The sequence below is a fragment of the Ranitomeya variabilis genome, chromosome 2, assembly GCF_051348905.1.
Source record: "Ranitomeya variabilis isolate aRanVar5 chromosome 2, aRanVar5.hap1, whole genome shotgun sequence".
Classification (NCBI taxonomy): Eukaryota; Metazoa; Chordata; class Amphibia; order Anura; family Dendrobatidae; genus Ranitomeya; species Ranitomeya variabilis.
In genome coordinates, this window is record NC_135233.1 from 854,024,111 (window position 1) to 854,050,254 (window position 26,144).

The window sequence follows — 26,144 nt, forward strand, 5'->3', positions numbered from 1 at the left end:
CCCTCGCTTGGCAAAATAATAAACGCACAAGATACATACCCTCTGGTGAACCGTCACGTCCCACGAGGTAATCCATCTGAAGGGGTTAATTATTTTACAGGCAGGAGCTGCGCTAAAGCACTCGCTCGTGTTTGTAATCCCCGGGGAATTAAGGAAATCTGAGTGATCTGTACTTACATTGAGTTGCGGTGAAAATGCAGTTTTGAAATGAAGGTTTTTGTTATTAAGGGAAAAAGAAACCTAAACTTACAGGATCTTGTCTGAAAAAGCGATTGCCCTCCAAACATAATAACTGGTTGGACCTCCCTTACCAGTAACAACTGCAATCAAGTGTTTGCAATAACTGGCAATGTTTTTTAAAATGCTCTGGAGCAATTTTAGCATACGGAATTGTAGCATGCGGAATTGTTGAAATTCGGTCAAATTGTAGGGTTTCAGAGCATGAACCACCTTTTTAAGGCAATGCCTCAGCAATCTCAATCGGATTTAGGTCAGGACTTTGACTAGGCCACTCTAAGTTCTTAATTTGTTTTTCTTAAGCCATTCAAAGGTGCACTTGCTGGAGTATTTTGGATCATTGCCCTGCTGCATAACCCAAATGTGATTCAGCTTGAGGTCTCAAACAGATGACCGGACATTCTCCTTCAGGATTTTTTGGTAGACAGTACAATTCATGGTTCCATTTACCATGGCAAGTCTTTCAGGTCCTGAAGCAGCAAAACAGCCCCAGACCATCACACAATCACCACCATATTTTACTTTTGGTATGATGTTCCTTTTCTGAAATGCCGAATGTCGAATGGGACATACACCTTCCAAAAAGTTCAACTTTTGTCTCAGTCCACAGAGTATTCTTCCAAAAGTCTTGAGGATGATCAAGATGTTTGCTGGCAAAACTGAGACGAGCCTTTATATTCTTATTGCTCAGCTATGGTTTTCGTCTTGGAACTCTGCCATGCAGGTATTTTTTTGCCCAGTCTCTTTCTTAAGGTGGAGTCATGAACACTGACCTTAAGGCTGCCGTCACACGAGCAGTATTTGGTCAGTATTTTACATCAGTATTTGTAAGCCAAAACCAGGAGTGGGTGATAAATGCAGGAGTGGTGCATATGTTTCTGTTATACTTTTCCTCTATTTGTTCCACTCCTGGTTTTGGCTTACAAATACTGATGTAAAATACTGACCAAATACTGCTCGTGTGACGGCAGCCTAACTGTTGCAAATGAGGATCTTTTGGTCTATTTCACTTTGTCAGGCAGGTCCTATTTAAGTGATTTCTTGATTGAGAACAGGTGTGGCAGTAATTAAGCCTGGGCTTGGATAGGGAAATTGATCTCAGGTTCCCAAATATATAATAAACCACAGTTAATTTATGTTTTAAGGTGGGCAATCACTTTTTCAAACAGCTCCCTGTAGGTACAGCTTTGTTTTTCCATAATAAAAACAGCCTTAATTTAAAAACTGCATTTTGTGTGTACTTGTGTTATTTTTGTCTAATCTTTAAATTTGTTGTTAGATCTGAAATATTTACATGTGGCAAACATGCAAAAGAATAAGAAATCAGGAAGGGGCAAACACTTTTTCACAACACTGTATGTTGGTAAACTGTACGGAATGATTTGCTGCAAATTGGAGCTATGTACACATGAAACGATGCAGGATTTTGTTGTTTTTTAAACATATATATGATATGTATTTATTCCCAATGAGCAATGTTTAGCAAAGTTTATGTTTCATTTTCTATCTAATCATACTATTATTCATTACCACTGCTAATCTTCAGCCATGCAGTAAAGACTTCACTACATGTCAACATTTTCTTAAAATTGTAGCAGACCATGTACTGATAATATTATACATGAGCAGTTGGCAACATCTTTTGTAGTGTGGTGATATAAAAAAAAAAATTACATAACCCACTTTTTTTTAGTTGTTTTTTTTTTTTTTTGCCAATACTATGTCATTAATTCCACAGTTCTTTGCAGAAATCAGAACTTGTGTCTCCATTGTGGCTCACAATCAAAATTCCTTATCAGGCGTGTTTGAGGAAACCCACACAAGCACTGGGAGAATATATAGAAACATTGCAGATGTTGTCATTGGAAGGATTTAACCTCAGGACCTCAGTGCTGCAAGGCTACAGCGATAACCAATATGTTGCCTCATTGGGTCAGTTGTCTACCTGTTTGTTATCCTGTTTGCAGTTTTGTTCACCAATTTGGATACCTGCTAAATATTATGGGGGCAATTAATCAAAACTTTTTCCTCCAATTATCTGATGAAAAAGCCTAAAAAGGTTGCAAGAAGCACAAAAATTGTGACTTCTGTAGTTTTCATGTCAAATTCATGAAGAGCAGAATTAGTCGTTATGCCACAAGTCTTCCTCCACAACTGGCTGGAGTAAGATTTCTGGCAAGATGGCCATATTGGCGCACACCACTATGTGCCTGTAATGTCCACACTTTGTAAGTAATCCACACTAGTAAATCTTCATTATCTTTATTTCTCTTTAGCAGGTTGCATAAGCTTGTCTCTGCATGCATGACAAAGTGAAAGTAACTTCTCCCCCTCCTCTCTGTAACTACCCACAATTCTCTACATCTCATCTTTCTTAAAGAGACAAGGTACAAGATTTAATTAATGCATATTACAACATCCCCTTTTTTTTTTTTTTTTTTTTTTTTTTTTAAACGAATAAAACTAAAATAAAATAACATGAACTAATGATGCAACAAGAAAAATGTCCAAGAAAACGTATGTCCATTTTGCCCTGTTAAAGAAAAGAAGTCACGCTTCTTCAATAAGTCTGGATGGAGCCCTTCTCTCTCTTGATGGATAACGTCTGGGCTCAGCGATGGTGTCCATTAATGAAGAACTTGTTGCCTCCTGGTGATTCTCTCCACTGTTGAGTGCCGAATCTTCCCCCAGAGAATGTCCATTGTCATTATTTTGAGGAATAATTTTGAAATGTGAAGAGTTTCGAGTTATGAAGTGTCCATCCCTCTCAGCCGTGACCATGCTGCCTTTCTTGTCAATAACGTTATATTTTGCGGGACAATATGCAGCTGAAGTCTTGTTGGTTGGTCTCTGACGCACCACAACGACGTCACCTCTTTTGATAGCATTTGGCTGTGCCCTTCGCCTTCTGTCTGCATAGTGTTTCATGGTTTGTTTGTTGGAAGAGTCGGCTAAGCGCACAGAGGAGTCACTTGGTACAGGACGACTGACTACGTCAGGGATTCGTATATGCAGAGTTCTGCCAAACATTAGATGCGCTGGAGCAGCATTGGTAGTAGAATGTGGCGTATTGCGGTAATTGCGCATGAATTTGTACAATGACTGTTTCAGTGGGGTGTGCTCCAGGCTAGCTGCCTTGATTCGTTTCCCCATGGTGCGCATGAAGCGTTCGACTATTCCATTTGCTTGCGGCCAGCACGGTGTGATTTTTCTGTGACTGAACCCCAAGTATTCAGCAAATTGTGTGAACACGTGTCCATTGAATGGAGGTCCATTGTCCGTTTTGACCACTCTTGGAATGCCATATGCTGAAAATATGTTATCCAGTTCTGGTATCACACTAGTAGCAGATGTTGAAGAGATAAAAGAAATGACAGGGTATCTGGAATATTCGTCAATTGTTACTAGAATGTATTGGCCATTTGGTAACGGTCCATATATATCGACTGCCACCTCCTCCCAGACAGCAGTGGGTAGAGGTGACATTTGTAAAGGCTCCAGCTGTGATGATGGAGTGATAACTTGGCAGGTGGAACAGTGTTTAACCTTCTCTTCCACCAATTGATCCATGTTTGGGAACCACACTTTTTCTCTGAGTAATTTCTTTGTGCCAACAATTCCCAGATGACCTTCATGCGCTATCTGTATTACTAAGCTGCGCAGAGTCTTAGGTACAACCAATTTGGTACCTCGAAGGATGAGGCATTCCTCAGTGACAGATAGTTCATACCGTACACTTGAGAATAGTTTTAATTCTGTCAGATCAATCTCAGGATCGGGAAATTTTTCTCTTTGAATTTCATGCCACCTTCGATTTCGGATGATTTGTATTAAAGCACGTAGTGTCTTGTCACTTGTTGTGGCGTTCACAAAGTGATCAATGGAAAGAGCTTTTGGTACTGCATGGGCTGTAATGAAGCATATGTATTCTTCAATGGCGGAATGCTCAGGTAGATCATCAGTCATCGGATGTCTTGACAGATAGTCAGCGGGATTGCTGAATTTTCCAGGCTTGTGGACAATTTTGTAGTTGTAGTCCTGTAGACGTAGACCCCACCGTTCTATGCGTGCAGGCATTTTAGCTCTGGGATTTCCAAAGATCGTAAGGAGTGCTTGATGATCTGTGACAACAGTGAAGGGAGCTCCATACAGAAATAAGTGAAAATGTTCGCATCCCCAGACAACTGCCAAGCTTTCTTTTTCAGGTTGTGAATATTTCCGTTCCGTGCTTGTTAAGCTTTTACTTGCATAAGAAATAATCTGAGGATTTTGATTGTTATCTTTATATTGTGCTAAGATGGCACCCAGCCCCACGGGACTGGCGTCCACAATTAGCTCAGTTTGGAGAGCTGGATCAAAATAGGCCATTGTGGTTGTTGAGCAAAGTTCAGTTTTAATTGTTTCAAATGCATTTTGACAGTCTGGAGACCATTGAAAAACACAACTCTGTTTTGTAAGTTCCCTTAATGGACTGTTAATTGTTGAGAAGTTTGGAATGTATCTAGCACAATAACTGGCCATTCCAAGAAACGAGCGTACTTCACTGGCATCTTGTGGAATTGAGGCTGATTTAATGGATTCCACTTTCTTGGGATCAGGTTGTACCCCTTTTGCCGAAAAAATATGACCGTAAAACTCTAATGAATTTTTATCAAATTCACATTTTTCCTTGTTTAAGGTGAGTCCAGCAGAGAGGAGGCATTCAAAGACGGCATATAGAGCACGATTGTGTTCAGCTTGAGTTTTGCCAAACACCAGTATGTCATCACTGTAATTAAAGGCATTTGGAATGTTCTGAATAACGCCCCTTATTGCATCCTGAAAAATTTCCGCTGCAGAGCAGACCCCAAAAGTCAATCTTTTATATCTTCTGAGGCCCACATGTGTGGAAAATGTTGTCAAATATCTGGATTCTGGACTCAGCTCTAACTGGTGATAGCCCTTATTGAGATCGAGTTTTGAAAAGACGGTCGCTCCATTTAACACATGAATGATGTCATCAATTGTGGGTGAGATATGTCTTTCTCTCTGAATGGCAGTGTTGGGTAGGCGCATGTCAACACACAATCTCACCTGGTCAGGAGCCTTTGGTTTAGGAACTACCACCAGTGGTGAGACCCAGGGAGTGGGCCCAGTAACGGTTTCGATAACGTCCTCGTCCATGAGGAATTGGAGTTCTTTTTCTACTTTCCTTCTCAGGTGAAATGGAATGCGCCTATGTGACTGGGCCACTGGGCGAACACTATCGTCCACATGAAGATGTACTTGAGAGTCTTTTAGTTTCCCCAAGCCACTAAATAGGGAGGGAAAATTATTCACCATGGTTTGTATATCCATGTCCGCAGGATCAGTTATGGTATGGATAATTTGGATGAGACCTAGCTTCAAGGCAGTGTGATAGCTGAGAAGACAGCCTCCTGATCCTTGTAACGCATGAAAGGTAGTTTTCTGCTTATTGTCTTTATAGCTCAGTTCAACATCAAACTGCCCTCTGGTAGTTAGAGGTATTTTAGATCCATATGGGAAGATTTTAGTATGTACTTGCTGCAAAACTGGCTTTGTCTTCAATTGCTCATAGGTAGTGCTGTCTATGATGTCCACTGACGCTCCCGTATCTATTGTAAACGTGATATTGGTGTCGCAGATTGGGAGTGTGATACAGGGGGACTGTACAGAGCCAGTGGCAGAGGTGGTGAACACGTAGTTTTCTGCTCCAGATGCTTCTTCTGTATCCTGATTTACCATTTTTACATCTGCAGGCCGTGTCATAGGCAGAGAAGGCTTGTATTGTGCTGATCTGCAGACAGCTGCCAAATGGTTCCCTTTTCCACACTTATTGCATGTCTGTCCTATAGCTGGACATCTGTCCAGGCGGTGAGGGAACTCCTGTCCACATCTATAGCATTTTTTCTGTTTCGGGGTTTGCTTGTCTTGTGTATTTTTATGCACGAGATTATGTACCTGTGACTTTTCCCCATTCTCCATTGTAGTAGCCTGATGATCTGCTATTTCCGTAGCACGGGCTATTTTGAGTAATTCATGTAAAGAGAGATCTTGCTGCAGAGCTTTGCGCCTTATTTTGTTAGATGAGCAGGTGACGATTACCTGAGTTAGGATTTCATCATCTATATCTGTGAATGCACATCCATGTGCTAGCTCCCTCAGTCGTGTGACATAGGTGTCTATGGATTCTTCGGGAAGCTGCTTAGCAATTCTGAATTTGTATCTCTCATATCTGATGTTTTGTTTGGGATTGAAGTAATCAGTGAGAGCTTTGCTGCAATCGCTGTATGTATCTGTCTCAGATGCAGGTAATGTGCAGTAGATATCATAGACTCCTGTGCCTGCACAATGTAAAAGTAATGCTTTCTTTCTTTTCTCCTCTTTTATATCTATGGCTTCTAGAAAGTTCTCAAATCTGCTCAACCATTTTCTCCAGTTATGGGAGAGATTAGTGACATCAGTCATATCAAACTGTGGGAAACTGTGTAAGTATTCAGCCATGATGAAGTTTTTCAGTGGTGCAGCCGTGTGGATCAGTAAAATAGGGATTAGTACTCACTGCAGCAGAAGATTTTCGATCCCATCCTCGTCGCCAGTTGTAATGTCCACACTTTGTAAGTAATCCACACTAGTAAATCTTCATTATCTTTATTTCTCTTTAGCAGGTTGCATAAGCTTGTCTCTGCATGCATGACAAAGTGAAAGTAACTTCTCCCCCTCCTCTCTGTAACTACCCACAATTCTCTACATCTCATCTTTCTTAAAGAGACAAGGTACAAGATTTAATTAATGCATATTACAGTGCCTAGCCTGTTTCATTAAAAGGCATTAGGCATCCGCTCCAAAATGCCACCTCATCAAGACCGGTGAGAGAAAAGCCAGTCTAGTTCAATCGCCCCCTAGGTTCTGTTATAAAATATATCATTTTAAATAGAACTTATTTTAAGGCAGATCAATATAACTTATACCCAAAATGTTATTATTTGGAAAAACATAAAAGTAGCACAGTGTGCCTTCATGCTCTGCACACCTTACTGTCATACCTTAGCAGTCAATACCCCACCCACCGCACCTAACAAATGGATACACAAATGTATGTGCATATTACCCAGTGTGCCAGGAAAGCATAGCAGCTGTCTCATGCCAAAGATTGCTCACCTAATTTAGTCATGGCAACCTATTGTCAGAGGTAGCATAACTTCTCACCTGTAAATCCATATTTGCAGGTACATGTAAAGTTTCCTGACCCATTTTCACACACAGCATCTGGTGAACATGTAGAGTTACTTTGACATTCATCAATATCTGTGGATGAACACAAGCCAATAAAAGATTATTACACTGGTGAGCTATTAAGATTAATTTACCATATAAGTCACAGGAAAGGGCGGCAGAAGTTCTGTACCTGTACAATGTGCTCCGTTCCCAGTATAGCCAGTAGGACAGGCTCCACAACCAGTAGAAGTGTCACAGGATACCCCAGGAAAGCAGCCATCAGCACACGGATCAGGAGGAGTCTCACAAAAATCTCCAGTGTAATTATTAGAGCAAAGGCAGCTTGTGATCTGGAAATAAAACCAGAAAAGATTAACTAGAAGTTCCTAAAATTTCACTAGTAGCTTGTTGTGCTATTACATTGTGTTATCTCTGATTGCTACATGAATAAATACATTTTGACCACGCTAATAGCCACACTCCCAAGACACACCCATGTACTATTTCTTTCTACCGTACCAGGAGATGTCAGAGATTTTTAAATATTCTTTCAGGTCTACTGTAAACTACCGGCATATATTGAAACACTAAATCTTGCCATACACTACAAATTATTGATGGCTCCCAAGTCAATTTAGAGATCATACTCAAATATGGGATGGTATCGATCTACAAACATCTTCCTCACCTCAACATCAGAAGCCCAGTACATAGCAAGCCGGAGATCAATCTGCTGGTTGTTGTTGATCATGGTTTTATCATCTAGAATTGTCATCCAGAATCACAACCTTCAGAGACCGACTGACAGCAATCAGTCATTCAGACAGCAGTGTCACAAATGTAAAGCCACCATCATGTGGTACTGTGAGATACCCTTAAAGGGGCTGTCTGGTCCAAATCGATAAGTCTGCAGTCACTCTGTGTGATTACAGACTTATGAATCCACCCAATGCATGCACTGTGCTCCGTGGAATTTTGCCGGTTTCTGAGCTGCGACTGGAGGGTATGTATGAGTTATACATACTCCCAGCCAGAGCCTGTTTAGTGGGCGTGGCCTTGATCCATACACTAGTATTCAGTGAGGACATGCCACGAATAGTAACGTGGCTGTCTAGTGGAAGTGGCCGACTAGAGGGCATGGCCTTGCTCAAACATAACTCATATAAACCCTCCAGTCACGGCTCAAAAACCGGCAAATCCCCGCAGTCACACAGAGTGACTGTAGACTCATCAATTTGGACCAGACAACCCCTTTAATGCTACTTAAGGCTACTCAATTGAGCGTTTGGTGAGTTTTTGCTGTTGCAGATTTTCTGCGCCTATTAAGTAAATTAGTTTACATCTGTTTTTTCTTTGTGTTTTAGTGTGTTTTTGTACATGCGTTTTTATCACTTTTTCGACTCTGAGGTTTTTTTTTGTCTCTTGTTGGTATGTCATGTTGTAATTAAACTTGCTTTGTTTTTGATACTTCTTGGTATTTGGCTTTGACAAATTTTATTGATAAATCCAATCAAATATGTTGGCACTGGAAAATGCTGCGTTTTTGACACATTGAAAATATGCAGCCTCAAAAACTCTCCAAAAACTCATCACGAGCACACATCCTAACAATTTTTGTATCAGAACCTGTGGTCTACAGAGAATCCTCAAATACTGTTTTCAGAGATTTCTGTCGCTGATTACAGGGAAGAATAAGTGTATACTGTCTATGAACAGAAGTTAAAATATAATCTGAAACATACATTTTTCTGCTACTTACAAAAGGAGAACTTCCATTGACTTTAGAGGGTTGACTATAATCACACTGAGAGCTTTCATTACAGGCACAAAGAACAAAGGACAGCTGCAAATTGGATGAATGGTTTTGAGAGTCAGTTGCTAGAAGAAGGAAGGTAAATCCATCCTTGCTTGTCGGTGTCCAGGTCAAATTTCCACTAACTTTAAAAAAAAATTATGTAAATTTTTCTATTGTTTGCTAATTTGCATTTGTGGCAATAATTAAAGATTATTCACTTTTCCATTTATTAACACGTTTTACACTTACGGTATTCTCTCTACTTTTTTAATCTGCTTTCATATTTGGAACCATTTGTATTGCTCCAATGTATCTCCGGTAATACATTTTTTCAATTTCAGTTTTGTTTAGAATAATATTAACATCTTTTGCTTACAGCTCCAACGCAGAATTATTTTTACAGAGGGGAATAAAAAATTTTGTAGCTGTATTTTACAGTCAAATAAGAAAAATATAAGAATGAACAGAGGGAATTGAATAACATAAATGCACGGGGTTAGTTTGTAATCTGTAACCATGGAGACACATAAGCCTTCATAAGGGCTGGAACCAAAAAATTGGGGTATTTTGTTTTTAATAAAGATGTAATGGATCAATACAGAATGATTTTGCAAGTGCTCAAACTCCTTAAAAGATATGAAGTACCATAATGTATACATAAATTGAATATGTATGATAAAATTGACAGTAAATAAATTAATAATTTAATGAAGACTTTCCTCCAAAGGCAATATGGAATCGTACATGTGATGTGCAATGAGAATTGTCACTCACCGGTCAGACTTATATCTCTATTTGTATCCGGATCCGCAGAGAAAGTCACTCCGGTGCCAGTGGCGTTATACTGTACTGTAACAGCACTATATATAAAGGCTTCAATAGTCGAATTTCCAGTAATTAATGGAACAGCGGCATCTGAGAACACAAGGAGAATGAGGCAATGTACAGAGCTGCTACTGTATTACAGGATGTACTATACCATCTTTTGTTGTAAAATATTAACCTACAGAACAATGCTATGTGCTAAAGATGGGCGGATCGAGTTCCAGTCAAAATCTAAAATCTGCAGTTTCAGGTGAATACAAACACTCTGTGATAAAAGTCGCAGTACACAATTTAAAAAAATTCCCAGAGCCATTTCACATATGCTGCATGCTCAGTATTCAGGCTAATGGTGTCCAGTGTGGGAAGAGCTGGTTTCCACATGATGTCCTAGAAAAATCTGATCACATGGTGTAACACAGCCAGTTAGCAGTATAAAACATAAGGGCCTGCCAAAGAATGCCAGGTACATCACAAAGCTTTCCACACAGACTCTTATCTCTGCTGCTAGAATTCACATGGTATGTCTTTCAACTAACCCCAGCTTACCCCAGTGTTATTTTTGACCTTGTTTATTTTGGCTTGATTATATGCATCTGGTCCACTCTTAATTCTCTGACCAAGATGAACAGAGACCATTCCTCTCTGCTTCACACCTGAATGCACTTTGTAGCACATATATTGCATAGCACAACTCTGCAGTGTGCATCCTATAAGTGTGTATCATACAAGTCTGAAGATCAGAATTAATTTCAGAATTGAACCAAAAGGGAACTGAAGGTAACTGGACACAGTCACTGTAAACAATGTTTCGGTTTTTTGTTTTCACTCTCACCCTTCACTTCTCTCACCCTTCCTTCACTTTCTATTAACCCCCGAATCCCTACACCTAGTAAGGAACTTGTCATCTCTTCTTCAATCATCCCCATTCATCTCACCTCCTCCTCTGAACTGTTCCTCAACAAACAATCCTCTGTCTCCAAACACAGACAGCCACCTAATGCCTTATCCTGCTCCCACCTGTTAACACTTTCTCTGCTTCTTCTCACTGCTGGTGATGTTTCTCCAAATCCTGGTCCTCCTCACCACATCCCCACATTCATTTCTACATCTCATCCATGCTCTATCACAAATTTCTGTAACCTCTCTAACCTTATACCCATTCGCCCAGCCCAGCCCCCGCTTCCCCAGTCCAACTAACAGGAGCTCTGTGGAACGCTCACTCTGTCTGCAACAAGCTTTCCTACATCCATGATCTTTTTGTTACTACAAAACTTTCCTTCCTTGCCATCACCAAAACCTGGCTCACCCCTTCTGACACAGCCTCTCCTGTTAAACTTTCATATGGTGGATTCCACCTTTCCCACACACCCTGCCCCAGCTAGCATGGTGGAGGAGTTGGTTTTCTCCTGTCAGATAACTGCTCCTTCACCCCAATCCAATTACCACCCTCTGTTACCCTCCCCTCCTTTGAGGTGCACTCTGTGCACATCTACTCCTCCTCCAACCTCCAACTGGCTGTCATTTACTGCCACCCAGGGCCAGCCACCACCTTCTTTGACCACTTTACCACCTGGCTACTTCATTTCCTCTCCACTGACATCCCCACTATCATCTTGGGTGACTTCAACATCCCTATTGACACTTCTCGTGCAGCTGCCACTAAACTTCTATCTCTCACTTCCGCCTTCGGCCTCACTCAATGGTCTTCTGCAGCCACCCACAAAGATGGCCACACACTGGACCTCATCTTCACCTTCCTCTGCTCCCTATTTAACCTCTCTAGCTCACACCTCTTTCTGCCCAAAACCTGCTCACATTCTCTTCCCTCTCCACTCCTTGTCTACAAACCCCAACCCACAAACTTGCACACCCTCACAGAAATCTAAATCACCTTGATCTGCACTCACTTTCTGAATCCCTTCTCCCTCTTACAGGCATAAGTTCCCTACACAATGCGGATGCCGCTGCCGCTCTATATAACACCACAATAGCTGTAGCTTTGGAATTTGTTGCCCCTCTCACACATACCAAAGCTCGCAAAATCAACAGACAGCCCTGGCACACCAGCCTGACCAAAGAACTGAGGCGAGTTTCTAGGGCTGAGTGGAGATGGAAAAGATCCCACTCCAATGAGCACCTCATCGCATTCAAACAGTCCCTTTCAAGGCCACACTCGTCACAGCTAAACAAACCTACATCTCATCTCTCATATCCTCCCTGTCTCACAACCCTAAACAGTTATTCAAAACCGTCAATTCTCTCCACTGTCCCTCAGCCCCCCTCCTTCCTCCCCACTCATCTCAGCTGAAGACTTTGCCTCATTTTTCAAGCAGAAGATTGATAACATCAGAGACAGTTTTGGTCGACAACCCCCGGAGCCCTTTCTCTCAACTGCCCAACCCTCCACCTCCAAAACCAACTTCTCCACCATTACAGAAGATTGACTCTCCACTCTACTCTCAAGTTCGCATCTCACCACCTGTGCACTTGACCTGATCCCATCCCACTTCATCCCAAACTTCGCCACTGTCTTAATCCCAACCCTAACCCATCTCTTCAACCTATCACTAACAACTGTTGTTTTTCCCTCAAGCTTTAAACATGCCTCAATCACACCTATCCTCAAAAAGCCCTGTCTTGATCCATCCTCTGTATCTAGCTATCACCCTATATCACTTCTCCTATATGCCTCAAAACTCCTGAAACAACACGTCCATCTTGAACTGTCCTCCCATCTCTCTTCCTACTCCCACTTCGACCGCTTACAATCTGGCTTCCGGTCACACCACTCCACTGAAACTGCCCCACCTAAGGTCACCAATGAACTATTTACCGCCAAGAGCAAGCAACACTACTCTATCCTTCTGCTCCTGGACCTGTCATCTGCCTTTGACACATTGGACCATTCCCTATTTTTACAGACCCTCTAATCTCTTGGCATCACTGACTTGGCCCTATCTTGGATCTCGTCATACCTAACAGACCAGACATTCAGCATCTCCCACTCACACACCACCTCCTCACCTTGCCCCCTATCTGTCGGAGTCCTGCAAGGTTCAGTCCTAGGGCCCCTGCTCTCCTCCATTTACACCTTTGGCCTGGGACAGCTCATAAAATCTCACAGCTTTCATTATCACCTCTATGCTGATGACACACAAATCTACCTCTCTTGACCAGATATCACCACCCTACTAACCAGAATCCCTCAATGTCTGTCTGCTATTTCATCCTTCTTCTCTGCTAGATTTCTAAAACTTAATATGGACAAAACAGAATTCATCATCTTTCCCCCATCTCACGTGATGGCCCCAACGGACCTATCCATTACAGTGAATGGCTGCATACTCTTCCCAGTCCCACAAGCTTGCTGCCTCTGGGTAATCCTTGACACTGATCTCTCCTTCAAGCCACATATCCAAGCCCTTTCCACTTCCTGCTGACTTCAACTCAAAAATATATTATGGATTCATGCATTCCTAAACCAAGAATCTGCAAAAACCCTGGTTCATGCCCTCATCATCTCACGCCTTGACTACTGCAACCTCCTGCTCTGTGGCCTCCCCTCGAACACTCTTGCATCCCTCCAATCTATTCTAAACTCTGCTGCCTGACTAATCCACCTGTCCCCCTGCTATTCCCCGGCCTCTCTCCTCTGTCAATCCATTCACTGGCTCCCCATTGCCCAGAGACTCCAGTACAAAATGCTAATCATGACATACAAAGCCATCCACAACCTGTCTCCTCCATGCATCTGTGACCTCATTTCCCAGTACTTACTTGCATGCAAACTCTGATCCTCACAAGATCTCCTTCTCTTCTCCCTTATCTCCTCTTCCCACAATTGCATACAAGATTTCTCTTGGGCATCACCCCTACTCTGGAACTCTCTACCACAACATATCAGACTCTCTCACCTATCATTGAAACCATTGAAACTGAAGACCTACCTCTTCTGCCAAGCCTACAACCTATAGTAACCACCGCTGCACGACCAGCTCTACCCTCGCCTATTGTATCCTCACCCATCCCTTGTAGATTGTGACCCCCTCGCGGGCATGGTCCTCTCTCCTACTGTACCAGTCGTGACTTGTGTTGTTTAAGATTATTGCACTTTACTTTTATTATGTATACCCAACCTTACATGTAAAGCGCCATGGAATAAATGGTGCTATAATAATAATAAACAACAATATTGATAATTTTCTGTCTGTACTGTGTAGAGATAAGAGCTCAGACCACACAGAATGGGTGTTATGAACATGTACCCACACGGGTACAGGACAAAGGGAAGTTCAACCACAGGGAGACACCTACTTCCAACTGGTCCCTGTACAAACTGCAAAGACCCTAGCCACACAACTAAAAACACTATCTCAGACCTAACTCCCTAAAAGGCCGTCAACGGATTTCTCGTAACTTTCAAGGAAATAGAGGGGAGTAAACAACACACTGCTAACTAGGGGAGAGGAAAGTGTGAAAGATGCAAAACCCAGGGTGGTAAGCTAAAGCATGTTTTTACAAGGTAAAGAGGGAAAACTAAGGAGAACCAATGTAAAAGGTATAACTACCCAGAAACCTAACTTTGGTAAAAGGAAAAAGTGCTGGGAAGGAAAGCAAACAGCCTTACTGCAGGAATGCAACTGGAGTTTACCGAACAAGGTAAACCCATTAGCTGAAGGGTTGGAACTCCTGAACATACATCCATCATGGGGTATAGCCAGCCAGAAAGTGCAGTGAAGGGTGAACATATAAAACCCCACCCAGAATGTGAAAGGGCAAACCAAAAAGACAAAATGAGAAACACCTGGAGAGGAGCAGACCAAGAAGGAAAAACAAAGACAATTGAAACCATCAGCATTTGGACATTGAAATAGAGCAATAGTTCAGCAGACAGAGGAACCAATCATGCAGCAATAGGTTATCAGATGAGATCCCCAAACCGAGGTCATGACAATAGGGATAGAAAAAGACCTAATGAGATTGTAGTGTACTACATTTAGATTGAAAATCTAAATTTAAGAGTTGCTTCTGACTCTAAACGAAAGTGCCATCCCTCTGTTTTGAGATGTCCAATTTAAAAAAATCTCTAAAATACTGAAACTTAAACAAAAAGTGTTTACCTACCAAACTGTGCACGTTGTGTAAAATATTTGTTTTAAGCCAGTTTCATTGCTCCAGTAATCTAATATTAAACGCATGCTTGCTATTGGGATGTGATTCTACCTACATTTTATGATCTCATCCTATTTGGTAAAGTTGTGTGGGCATTTTTTTTCATTAATTTTTATAAAGTGAAAAAAACATAATCCTCTAACCCCTTAGTGACCGAGCCAATTTTTACCTTAGTGACCAGGGCAAATTTGTGATCTCACTGATTCTGAGACTGTTTTTTCATGACATATTGTACTTCATAATACTTGTAACATTTGTTCGATATGACTTGCGTTTATTTGTGAACATATTGGAAATTTGGCAAACATTTTGAAAATGTCGTAATTTTCAAACTTTTATTTCTTATGCTCTTAAATCAGAAAGTTATGTTACACAAAATAGTTAAGAATGAACATTTGCCACATGTCTACTTTACATCTGCATCATTTTTTAAACATTTTTTGGTTAGGAAGTTATAAGGGTTAAAAGTTGATCAGCAATTTCTAATTTTTCCAACAAAATTTACAAAACCATTTTTTTAGGAACCACATGACATTAGAAATGACCATTCTAAAAACTGCAATCCTCAAAGTGCTCAACACCACATTTAAGAAGTTTATTAACCCTTCAGGTGCTTCACAGGAACTAAAGCAATGTATAATGAATAATGAACATTTAACTTTTTTCATAAAAATTTGACTTTAGCTCCAAATTTGTTTTTTTTCACAAGGGTAGCAGGAGAAATTGGACCCTAAAAAGTGTTGTACAATTTCTCCTGAGTTTGCTGATACCCCATATGTGGGGGAATACTACTATTTGGGCTCAAAGCAGGGTCAGAAGAGAAGGAACACAGTTTGACTTTTTGAACACAAAAAATGGCTGAAATCTAGAGCAGATGTCATGCCATGTTTGTAGAGCCCCCGATGTGCCTAAATAGTAGAAACCCAATTGAGAAGAAACAGTCAAAACAAAAAATTGGTGTGCACACCTGATGCAATGCACTGACAATAATAATATTACACATATAACTTTATTAGGAATATCGGACATATAAAACCAGAAACATTAAAAGCATTTAAAACATATATACGAGGCCAAGGTCAAAAAATGATGTATAATGATAGTCCATATATAATAATATTGACAAGGGGGCTCCCCTGGCTAGCGATAGTTCACACCATTGTATAGTCAGTTTTATGACTGGATCCAATGAAGACCATACTATGTAAATATAGATACCACTATACCACTAAAAAAAAATGTCTATACCGATGTGGTAAAAAAGTCTATAAAGGTTGCATTTTATGGAGGTAACAACCCAGGAAACCTGAGCGATAGTAAAGGTGGAAAAGGGGCTTCTGCACACTGCCATGATAAGAAGTCAGTCCAAAGGACAGGGGTGTGGGGGACAGCCCACGCGTATCGCTGTACTGGACAGCTTCGTCAGGGAAAGTGCCATTAAAAATAGTAAAAAAAAAAACAAAAGTGATCCCATATACGAAAACTAGACTGTTTAAGCAATGTATATAGATGTGTAGTAAGCACCTTGAACCCCCAGGTGCTTTACAGAAGTTTATAACATAGAGCTGTGAAAATAAAAAAAAACATTTTACGCACAAAAATGTACTTTTAGTTCCAATATTTCATTCTCACAAGCGCAACAGGAGAAAATGGAGCCCAAAATTTGTTGTAAAATTTCTACTTAGTACGCCGATATCCAATATGTGGGGGAATACTACTATTTGGGTGCTCGGAATGGAAGGTAAACCGTTTGACTTTTTGAACATAAAATGGTTGGAATCAAGAGCGGATGCCATGTCGCGTTTAAATAACCACTGTCGTTCCTAAACAGTAGAAACCCCCCACAAGTGACCCCATTTTGGAAACTAGACCTCTGAGGGAACTTATCTAGATGTGTTGTGAGCACTTGGAGCCCCCAGGGGCGTCACAGAAGTTTATAACGTAGAGCTGTGAAAATAAAAAAAATCACATTTTACCCAGGAAAAAATGGACCCCATAATTTGTTGTACAACTTTTCCAGAACGCAATTATACCCCACATTTGGTCAAAAATGTCTGCTTGGGCACATGGCAGGGCTAGGAAAGGAAAGAGTGCTATTTGCCTGGGATAGATTGTGAATGCCATGTCGCATTTGAAGAGCTCCTGACTTGTGTTAGCAGCAGAAACCCCCCGAAAGTGACCCCATTTTGAAAACTAGACCCCTCAAGTAATTTATCTATTGGTGTAGTGAGTATTTTGAACTCCTGAGTGCCTCACAGAATTTAATAACATTGAGACATGTAAATATGACATTTTAGTGGTAAAAATGTAATTTTTGTATTTGCTGCAAATTGTCAGGTACACAGGGTTAATAGGTGAAACTAGACCCCACTATTTATTGCGCAATTTCTCCCGAATACGGTGCTGCCCCATATGTTGTCATAAATTACTGTTAGGCCACATCACGGTTGAGAAGGAAGGAGTGGTATTTGGCTTTTGGAGCACAGATTTTGCTAGAATAGTTTGCAGGCAACATTTGCAAAGACGCAAAGGTGCCACAAGTGCAGAAAAAGCAAAAAGTTACCCCATTGTAGAAACTGCACCTCTCAATCAATTCATCTGTGGCTGCAGTGACTAATTTGTAACATCTGCACCAAACATTATTCTGCAGTATTGCGAATCTGCCACTCTAGTACCCATACAGTGTAAAGCCTCCATACATTGCAGCGCCTCCACACATTGTGCCCAGCTTGTGCTTTTGGGAACAGACACCCTGTAAATTGTTAAGTGCTCATTTTCCACTACAATAATGCCAAACATGTGGCTGTGGTTTAGGCATGGTGGGGTTCAGAAGGAGGGGGTATTTAGATTTGGAGCACCGAATTCACTGGATTTTAGAGTTTTTGTTCTACCAGTAACGTATAGTTCCAGTGACAGATGACAGACCTGAGTGGGGGCTGGTTTTGTGTGGATAAGACAGGGTTTTTATTGGTAACATTTTGGGGTATGTAATATTTTTCGACCCCTTCCATCATTCAGCAGGATCACATTCTCGTATCCTAAGTTGAAAAATTACCTCGGGGTGTCCGTGTAAATCCCACAAAAATGTGATTCAGATGAAACGCCCTACGGAATCACCCATCATAATGAGGCAGATGGGAGACAATTCGTACTCCGTTTAGGGCCTGCTCTAGTGGTATCCATCTTTTTAGGTGTGGACAGATTTGTGGTCACCCACAGTTGTGAGCTAAAAAGATTAGTGACGAGCGTATATACTCGTTACTCGAGATTTCCCGAGCATGCTTGGGTGACCTCCGAGTATTTTTTAGTGCTCGGAGATTTAGTTTTTATTGCCAGAGCTGAATGATTTACATCTGTTAGCCAGCATAAGTACATGTGGGGATTCCCTAGCAACCAGGCAACCCCCACATGTACTTATGCTGGCTAACAGATGTAAATCAGTCAGCTGCGGCGATGAAAACTAAATCTCCGAGCACTAAAAAATACTCTGAGGACACCCGAGCGTGCTCAATACATCTCGAGTAATGAGTATATTAGCTCATCACTAAAAAAATGCCTAAAATGATGGGAGACCGACGGAACACAGACCAGTCCAAAGTTACCCCATCTGCCTCATAAGTGAGTGGTTCCATCAGGGGTTTTGTCTGAATCACGGTTTTAGGAATTTACATGGAAACCCCAACGTAAGCAATCAGGGTAAAGCACAGGATAGATGTTAACTTAGCATTATTCTGATTTTTGGGAGCTAGAGTTAACAAATAAACCACACTACAATAATAGTTCTTATTTTTGCACGGTTCACCGTGTGGTATAAATGACAATGCGGATTTATTCCTCAGGTCAGTACAATTACAGCAATATCAGATTTCTATATTTTTTTAGGTTTTGCTGCTATCTCACAGTAAAAATGCTTTTTTATTAAAAGTAGGGTCTCTTTGTTGCCATATTCTGAGAGCTGTAACTCTTTTATTTTTTGGCAAACAGAGCTGTATGAGGGCTTATTTTTTTGCGGGACTAGTTGCAGATTTTTTGGTACCATTTTGGGGTACATATTATTTTTTCAGCACTTTTTAATTCAGAATTTTAAGACAGAATGAACAAAAATCAGCAATTTAGTTATTGATTTGTTTGTCACGTCGTATGATTACAGCGATACCAGATTTTAATTTGTTTTATACTTTGCTATTTTTACCCACTAAAAACATTATTTCAGCAAAATGAATTTGTTTTTGCATCATCATCTTCTGAGAACTGTAACTTTTTTATTTTTTTGCTGAATGAACCATATTAGGGCTTGTTTTTTTGCGAGATGGTTTGGCGTTTTCATTTGTTCCATTTTTTCACATATGTCTTTTTGATCACATTCTAAGTCAGTATAATGAAAAGGAAACATTTTTGGCAGGTTATTTTATTTATTTTTTATGCCTAAATGGAGTAAATAGCGTGCCAGAGGGTCAATTGGCGATACCAATCATGCATACTTTTTTTGCTTAATATTATTTTTTCAGAAACGCTGCATTTTGAGTGTTCAAATACTTTTTTACATATTTTTAGTTTTCTTCACTGTTTTACACTTTTTCATTGTACCCTCAGTGTAGCATTGTAACCATCGGGTGATTCTCATTGTAGAGGTCCGATGGTTACAAAGGGGTCTTGTGGCCCCTCTGTAACAGGTTAAATACCACTGTCACGATTGACAGCGGTGTATAAGGGGATAATCGTCCCTATCGGTCACAAAACCGTCCAGGACCAATACTGCAGGGTGTCACCTGTCATATACAGCTGACACCTGCAGGAATCGCCGCTTCTGGGAGGTGCTATTCCCTTATTCCCCATCACTGTTTTAAAACGGCAATGAGGGAATAAGTACCCTTAACGACCACTGTTTTAATGCATATCGGCGGTCATTAAGGGGTTAACTTAAGCACAAATGTTTACTTACCAAAATGTGCGTTGTTTGAAATAATTTCTTAAGATCTCTTTCATTACTCAAATGAATCTAATATTAGACATGTAGTCAAGCCTCCTGGGTACAGTGGCCAGTTGCATGGAATTGACTGTGGCAACTGTTTCTAGCTACATTTTCTGTTCTCATCCGATTTTGTGAAACCATTTTATTTTTGGACTACTTTGTTTTCTTCAGTTTTGATATAAAATATCTCTTTATTTTTTTAATACCTAGTTTAGATGCCTACTCTAGATACTGTACACCCCACATACTGCTGTTGCTACCACATCTGTGTTACTGATTGTGAACCTACAATTTGACAACTTAGTATATCAGGCTTTATTAACTTACCTTCCACTTTGGTTCAATGTAATTATTTAAAAAACAACAACAATAAGAGGTTAAGGTTATGGAACTGTTTGACTTGTCACATTTAAAGGGGTATTCCCATCTCAAAAATCCTATCCAATATGTAGCAGGTGTAATAATAATAATATTAGCAAATACCTCCAATTAGAAATGTAATATAGTTTTTTTGATTCGCTGTGTCTCTTTCCTCATGTGCAGGCATTGCAGGACCTTAGGTATTTATGGTTACGTCCACTAGCAACTAGCTAACTAACTCATTATGTCAGTGGTCATATCCATTGATTCCTAAGGTCCAGCAATGCCTGTACATGAAGAAAGAGACATAGTGAAAAAGTATACTACATTTCTTTTTGGAGACATTTGCTAATATTAATATTATTACACCTACTACATATTGGGATAGGATATTGGAGATGGGAATACCCCTTGAACAATCAAAGGCACCACAGTAATATTGCTGACAGTTGTGGCAAAATACTTTCTATGTGTGTACTTATGTAATGACCTCCTTATTTTGGGTTAAGCTTTTTTTGTCAAGGGTGGGAAAATGTTAAACCAAAAATTGATTGTTTGTTAACAAAGTTTAGAAACAAGTTAAACATTATACTTATACTCAAGCATAGCAAGGGCCACAGACATAACAGGGCAATGTAAAAAAAACCTAATGTCATGGATAAGAATGATCGACAGTGCTCACCGCAACCATCCCAGGAGTAGTAGTACTGAACACAAGTCACTTTTGTCCTCCTTTGCAAACTCTGGCAAGTCCAATAGTGAGGTGAAAGTGGAGGGCGTAATGCAGTATATGTCTCATCACTCATCTCAATCACAGCAGGATAGTGTCGCTTCCGACAGCAACAACATGAGCTACAGACAGCATTCTGCTTAATCCACTTCATCTGTCACCATAACAGTTAATGTTGTGCAGAGCACAATTTCCAATCCATCAAGGACACCTGTTCCTACTCTGCTTCAAGTCCTCTAACCCACAACACCCTGGGGACTAAGGAACACACTACACCAGAAAAATATGTTCTAGTTGACATTTTGAAAAACATGAACAGTCAGCCTTTGTTCTCAGAAGACATGTTGACAGAGGAGACAATGCAATTCTAATGTCAGTCCAAACTGTACGTGGCAGTAGCACTCTGAGCCAAGGCAAACCTCGGGATGGGAATTAGGAGCAGGAGAAAGGAGTGCTGGCAATTTCACACACATAAACACACTTTACAACAAATTATGGTTGATGATGAAGATGATGATTCTGTGTTGGACATAACTTGGGAGCCAGACAGGTGTGAAAAGAAGTTTAAGTCATCAGAGGTGGAGGTTGCTGGTTTCGGCAATACCTGGTGCAGACTCCATGAATAAAAACATCCTCTGGGGCCTAGTCAGCTTTTTCTGTGGTAAACTCTGGAGCAGGTAATGCCACACATGCTGTTGGTGGAGGAGGCTTTACAGCGCCTGAAAGTTTTTCTAATGTGGTATATAGGTGTACGTGCAGTCTTTTCATGTGTGGGAATTCTTTTCCATGTTACCAATCTATTGCATCGTGCAGGCTATGCTCTTAGAAAATAAGTTTGGTACATCCTAACATACACTTAATAGTAACTACATTAATCCATCAGAACATAAAATGGCATCAACTGTTCATTTGGAGAAAGCCAACCGATCATCAAGATGAGCAATGTTAATACTGTCCTCCTTCCTCTCCTATTGATCACCTTATTGGTAATTAGTCTGCGCTCACAAGTAGTGTCATGTCGTTTTCATAAACACCATCATCAACCTCAACAACTGCTTTGCATATGCTTCCTCCTCTACCTCCATTGCAGTTCTTATTTTTTATGCCCAAGAAACATGCCTTCGATCGTCAGTTTACATGGAAATAGTTTAAGCACAAAATGCAACCTTTTTTAACCAAAATGTATCTGATTTCGTGCATCAATTTATTGAAACAATACCACTGCGATACTCACCTTCTTTCTAATTTTGAGTGAAATTAAAATTTATTGTGACTGCGTCTGGGTTGAATTTTCCCAGTTGCACCCTGATCAGGATTGTGAGAAAGGAAAAATTTGTTGAAAATTATCCAACCAAATTTCTTTAAACTTCATAAGTGAAATATAAAAGAAAAATCTTAATTTTTTTGCAGAATTGTACAGAATCTTTTGGGGTGATGAAATTGGCATATTAGCAGGAAAATCTTTGTTTGTTAATTGGTGTAGCTTTCACACAATGAACAGTTGTCGACCATATGTCTCACAAGGAGGACTTTTTCCACTCCCTGCAACGCTAACACTTCTCCATTCAAGCAGTCATGCTGCAAAGCAGAGGAGAAAGGGAAAAAAGTTTTTAAAGTTGTTAAACCAAAATTCTTTTAATTCATTAACCCCTCCACCACCAATGACATAGTGTGGTATGTGACAGCTAATGTGATCAGCTGTCAAGTGCCTGTAAAAGCCACAGATGGATTGATAGCATGTAAAATGCCACTGTCAATCACTAACAGCAGCATTTAACTCGAGCGCTCTGGAAGCGCATCATAAGACCTGCACATAGGCACCCCTGTCATATGACAGTTGGGTGCCGATGGTTTGGCATGACAACTCCGTGGCTAGCATTCATAGGAGATAATGATTTTTGCTGAAGCCTTGCTATAAGTAGTACAAGCGATCGGATGAGTGCACCTTCAAGTCTCCTAAGGAGACTACTGAAGTCAGTAAAAAGTAGAAAATAATGTTTTTTAAAAATATTACAAAAATGCAAAAGTTGAGGTCACCCCCTTTTGCCTCAATCAAAATAAAACAATAAAAAAAAAATAGAAAGTACACATATTTGGTATTGCTGGGTTCCTAAACGCCTGAGCTATCAAGATATAAGGTAAATTAATCTGATCAGTAAATGGCTTAACGAGAAAAAGAATAAAAACACCAGAATTTTGTCTTTTTGGTCATTGCAACATTTCAATAAAATAAAAGGCGATCAAAACATAATATCTACCCCAAAACTGTATCATTAAAAATGTCAGCTTGGTGCACGAAAAATAAGCCCTCACTCAGGCACAGATTCCAAAAAATGGAGAAACAATGGGTTTCGGTAATTTTGGAAATTTTTTCACCACTTAAATAAAAAAGAACCTATACATTTTTGGTATCCGCAAACTCATAATGACCTGGAGAATCATAATGGTGGGTCAGTTTTAACATTTAGTGAAAAAAAAACAATTGTGGAATTGCACTTTTTGCAATTTCACTGCACTTGGAATTTTTTCCCATTTTCCTGGATGCTATATGGTACATTCAATGGTGTCATTCAAAATTATCATTTTGTTTCCATAAATATTAAGATATTTTTGGTACAGGGGGATTGGTGTATTAACAGGGAAAAACTACTTGGCTAATTGGCGAAGATTTTCTGCAGTGGACGATTGCGGACTGCCTATATAACCACTTGACCACTATATGCTTCCTGTAGAGTCAGTGCTTAGTCCCTGCGCAGGCACAAAACTATCAAAAAGTGCCAAATTGTTTAAAATTTTCTAAATCTAATTATTATTATCAAGGCAGCAGCAGAACCAGTTACAATATAGATGACATGATGGACCAGATGGTTTATATGCCGATATAAAAATTAATGCACAAGACATCAACAGAGTTGTAGCTCCTGAATAAGCAGGTTCAGTCTTTCCTAGATTGTGACTGGCCTTTTTTAAGCAGATATCCAGAGCCCTGCTTCCCTTGCTCTCTGGGTCAACAAATTGGACCAGTCGTAAGAGCTGGCTCAGTTTACTAAGAGCATACAATCATGTTCAGCCTCAGTGTAATGTAAAAGAGGGTGATCAGCATGGCTGGTGGGTTTTTCACACCAAAGTGGACTAGATTATCCGCTATGAGTGTGAAAAACTTAATATTTGCCAAAATGAATCAATCATGGATGAGTGCAGATTTTCATGCACCGTTGGCTGATGCCAATGATTAAAGTGACTGTACAATCTGTCTGCCTGTTTGTTGCTTGTCATCTACACTGTTCTGCTGCTACCAGGATCAATGGACCACACTCTTCCGAACATCTCTCTATCCATGATGTCATGTACTGCTGATGCCAGGGCTGCCATTGTTGGCCCTAAACTTCCAAGGTCTGTCCATCTTATATCACTGCTGTACAGCCTCACTAGCCACACATCTCCTGGCAGCCCACAGTGTTTCATAGTTCTTGACAGTACTGCTGCTGCTGGGGTTGCCATTTCTGTCCCTAAACTCCATAGCATTTCCCTTCCTGCCCAATCGTAATTCTCCACTGTGCTGCTCCTGCCACAGCAACTGCATAATCACACACCTCCTTGCTACTCAGGCCTGTTTCACACGTCAGTGGCTCCGGTACGTGAGGTGACAGTTTTCTCACGTACCGGAGACACTGATTCACATAGACACATTAAAATCAATGTGTCTCTGCACATGTCAGCATGTTTTCATGGACTGTGTGTCCGTTTGAAAAACACGGAGACATGTCAGTGTTCGTGGGAGCGCACGGATCACATAGACCCATTAAAGACAATGGGTCCATGTAAAACACGTACCGCACACGGATGCTGTCCGTGTGCAATCCGTGTGCCATGCAGGAGACAGCGCTACAGTAAGCACTGTTCCCCAGCTTGTGGTGCTGAAGCCGCCATTCATTTCTTCTTTCCAGCAGCGTTCGCTGGAGAGAAGGAATGAAAAATCAAGGAAGAAGCTGCGCGCTGAGAGGAAACATCGAGGGAGCTGGGTGAGTATTTTATTTCCAGCAGGCGGGCGCACAGGGGGTGGGAGGGGGGAGGTTGCCAGGAACTTGATTTTATCCAGAAAAAAAATAAAAAAACAATGATTTTTCATTCCTTCTCTCCAGCGAATGCTGCTGGGAAGAAGGAATTAATTCCGGCTTCAGCACCAGATGCAGGGGACAGCGCTTATCTCTAGCGCTGTCTCCTGCATGGTCTGTGTGGTCCTCAGTGGGCACACGGGCGGCACACGGCTGCCGCACATGTGCCACACTGATGTGCCATGTGAGCACACGGACACGGATAACTCCGATACCGATTTTTCCGGTACCGGAATTATCTGGACGTGTGAGACTGGCCTCACTGGGTATCACAGTGCTAGACTATACTGCTGTGCCTGTGGCCATTGCTGATCTTAAACTTTCAAGTAGTTTATGGTCTACCCCACCTAATCTCTCTAAAATTCTGCTCTTGCAGCAGCCACTTCGCCACTATGCCAGCCACATCTCCTGGCTGCCCACTGTGTTTCATAGTGATTGATTGCACTACTCATGCTGAAAAATGCACTTTCATGTTTTTGTACCTTCTAGAAACAGCTCTGAAAATAGGAGTAAGTTCTAAAAAATAAAATTAGTTATGGCTTGATGAAAACAAGCCACAACATTTTCAAGTTCAAAATAGTGACATTGTTTTGACTCCAGAAATAAGGCGATAACTTTTGGACAGCTTGATAAAAAACCTTTGTAGTTGCCAAATGATTTTATGATTAGCAAAGTAGTTGCAGACTACAAAAAGAGGATCATTTTTTTTCCACTTCTGGT

The 26,144-nt window shown here is 40.7% G+C and overlaps 1 protein-coding gene across 1 annotated transcript in view; it reads right to left on the reverse strand.

Annotated features, from left to right (window-relative positions):
- The window catches only part of LOC143803981 (uncharacterized), a 521,136-nt gene that overhangs the window by 225,927 nt on the left and 269,065 nt on the right, over positions 1 to 26,144 (reverse strand). The window contains exons 77-80 of the mRNA XM_077281733.1: positions 10,025 to 10,165; positions 9,215 to 9,393; positions 7,646 to 7,805; positions 7,447 to 7,545 (exon numbers count right to left, since the gene is read on the reverse strand). Coding sequence (XP_077137848.1) covers positions 7,447 to 7,545; positions 7,646 to 7,805; positions 9,215 to 9,393; positions 10,025 to 10,165 — 579 coding nt within the window. The remainder of the gene's footprint in view (positions 1 to 7,446; positions 7,546 to 7,645; positions 7,806 to 9,214; positions 9,394 to 10,024; positions 10,166 to 26,144) is intronic.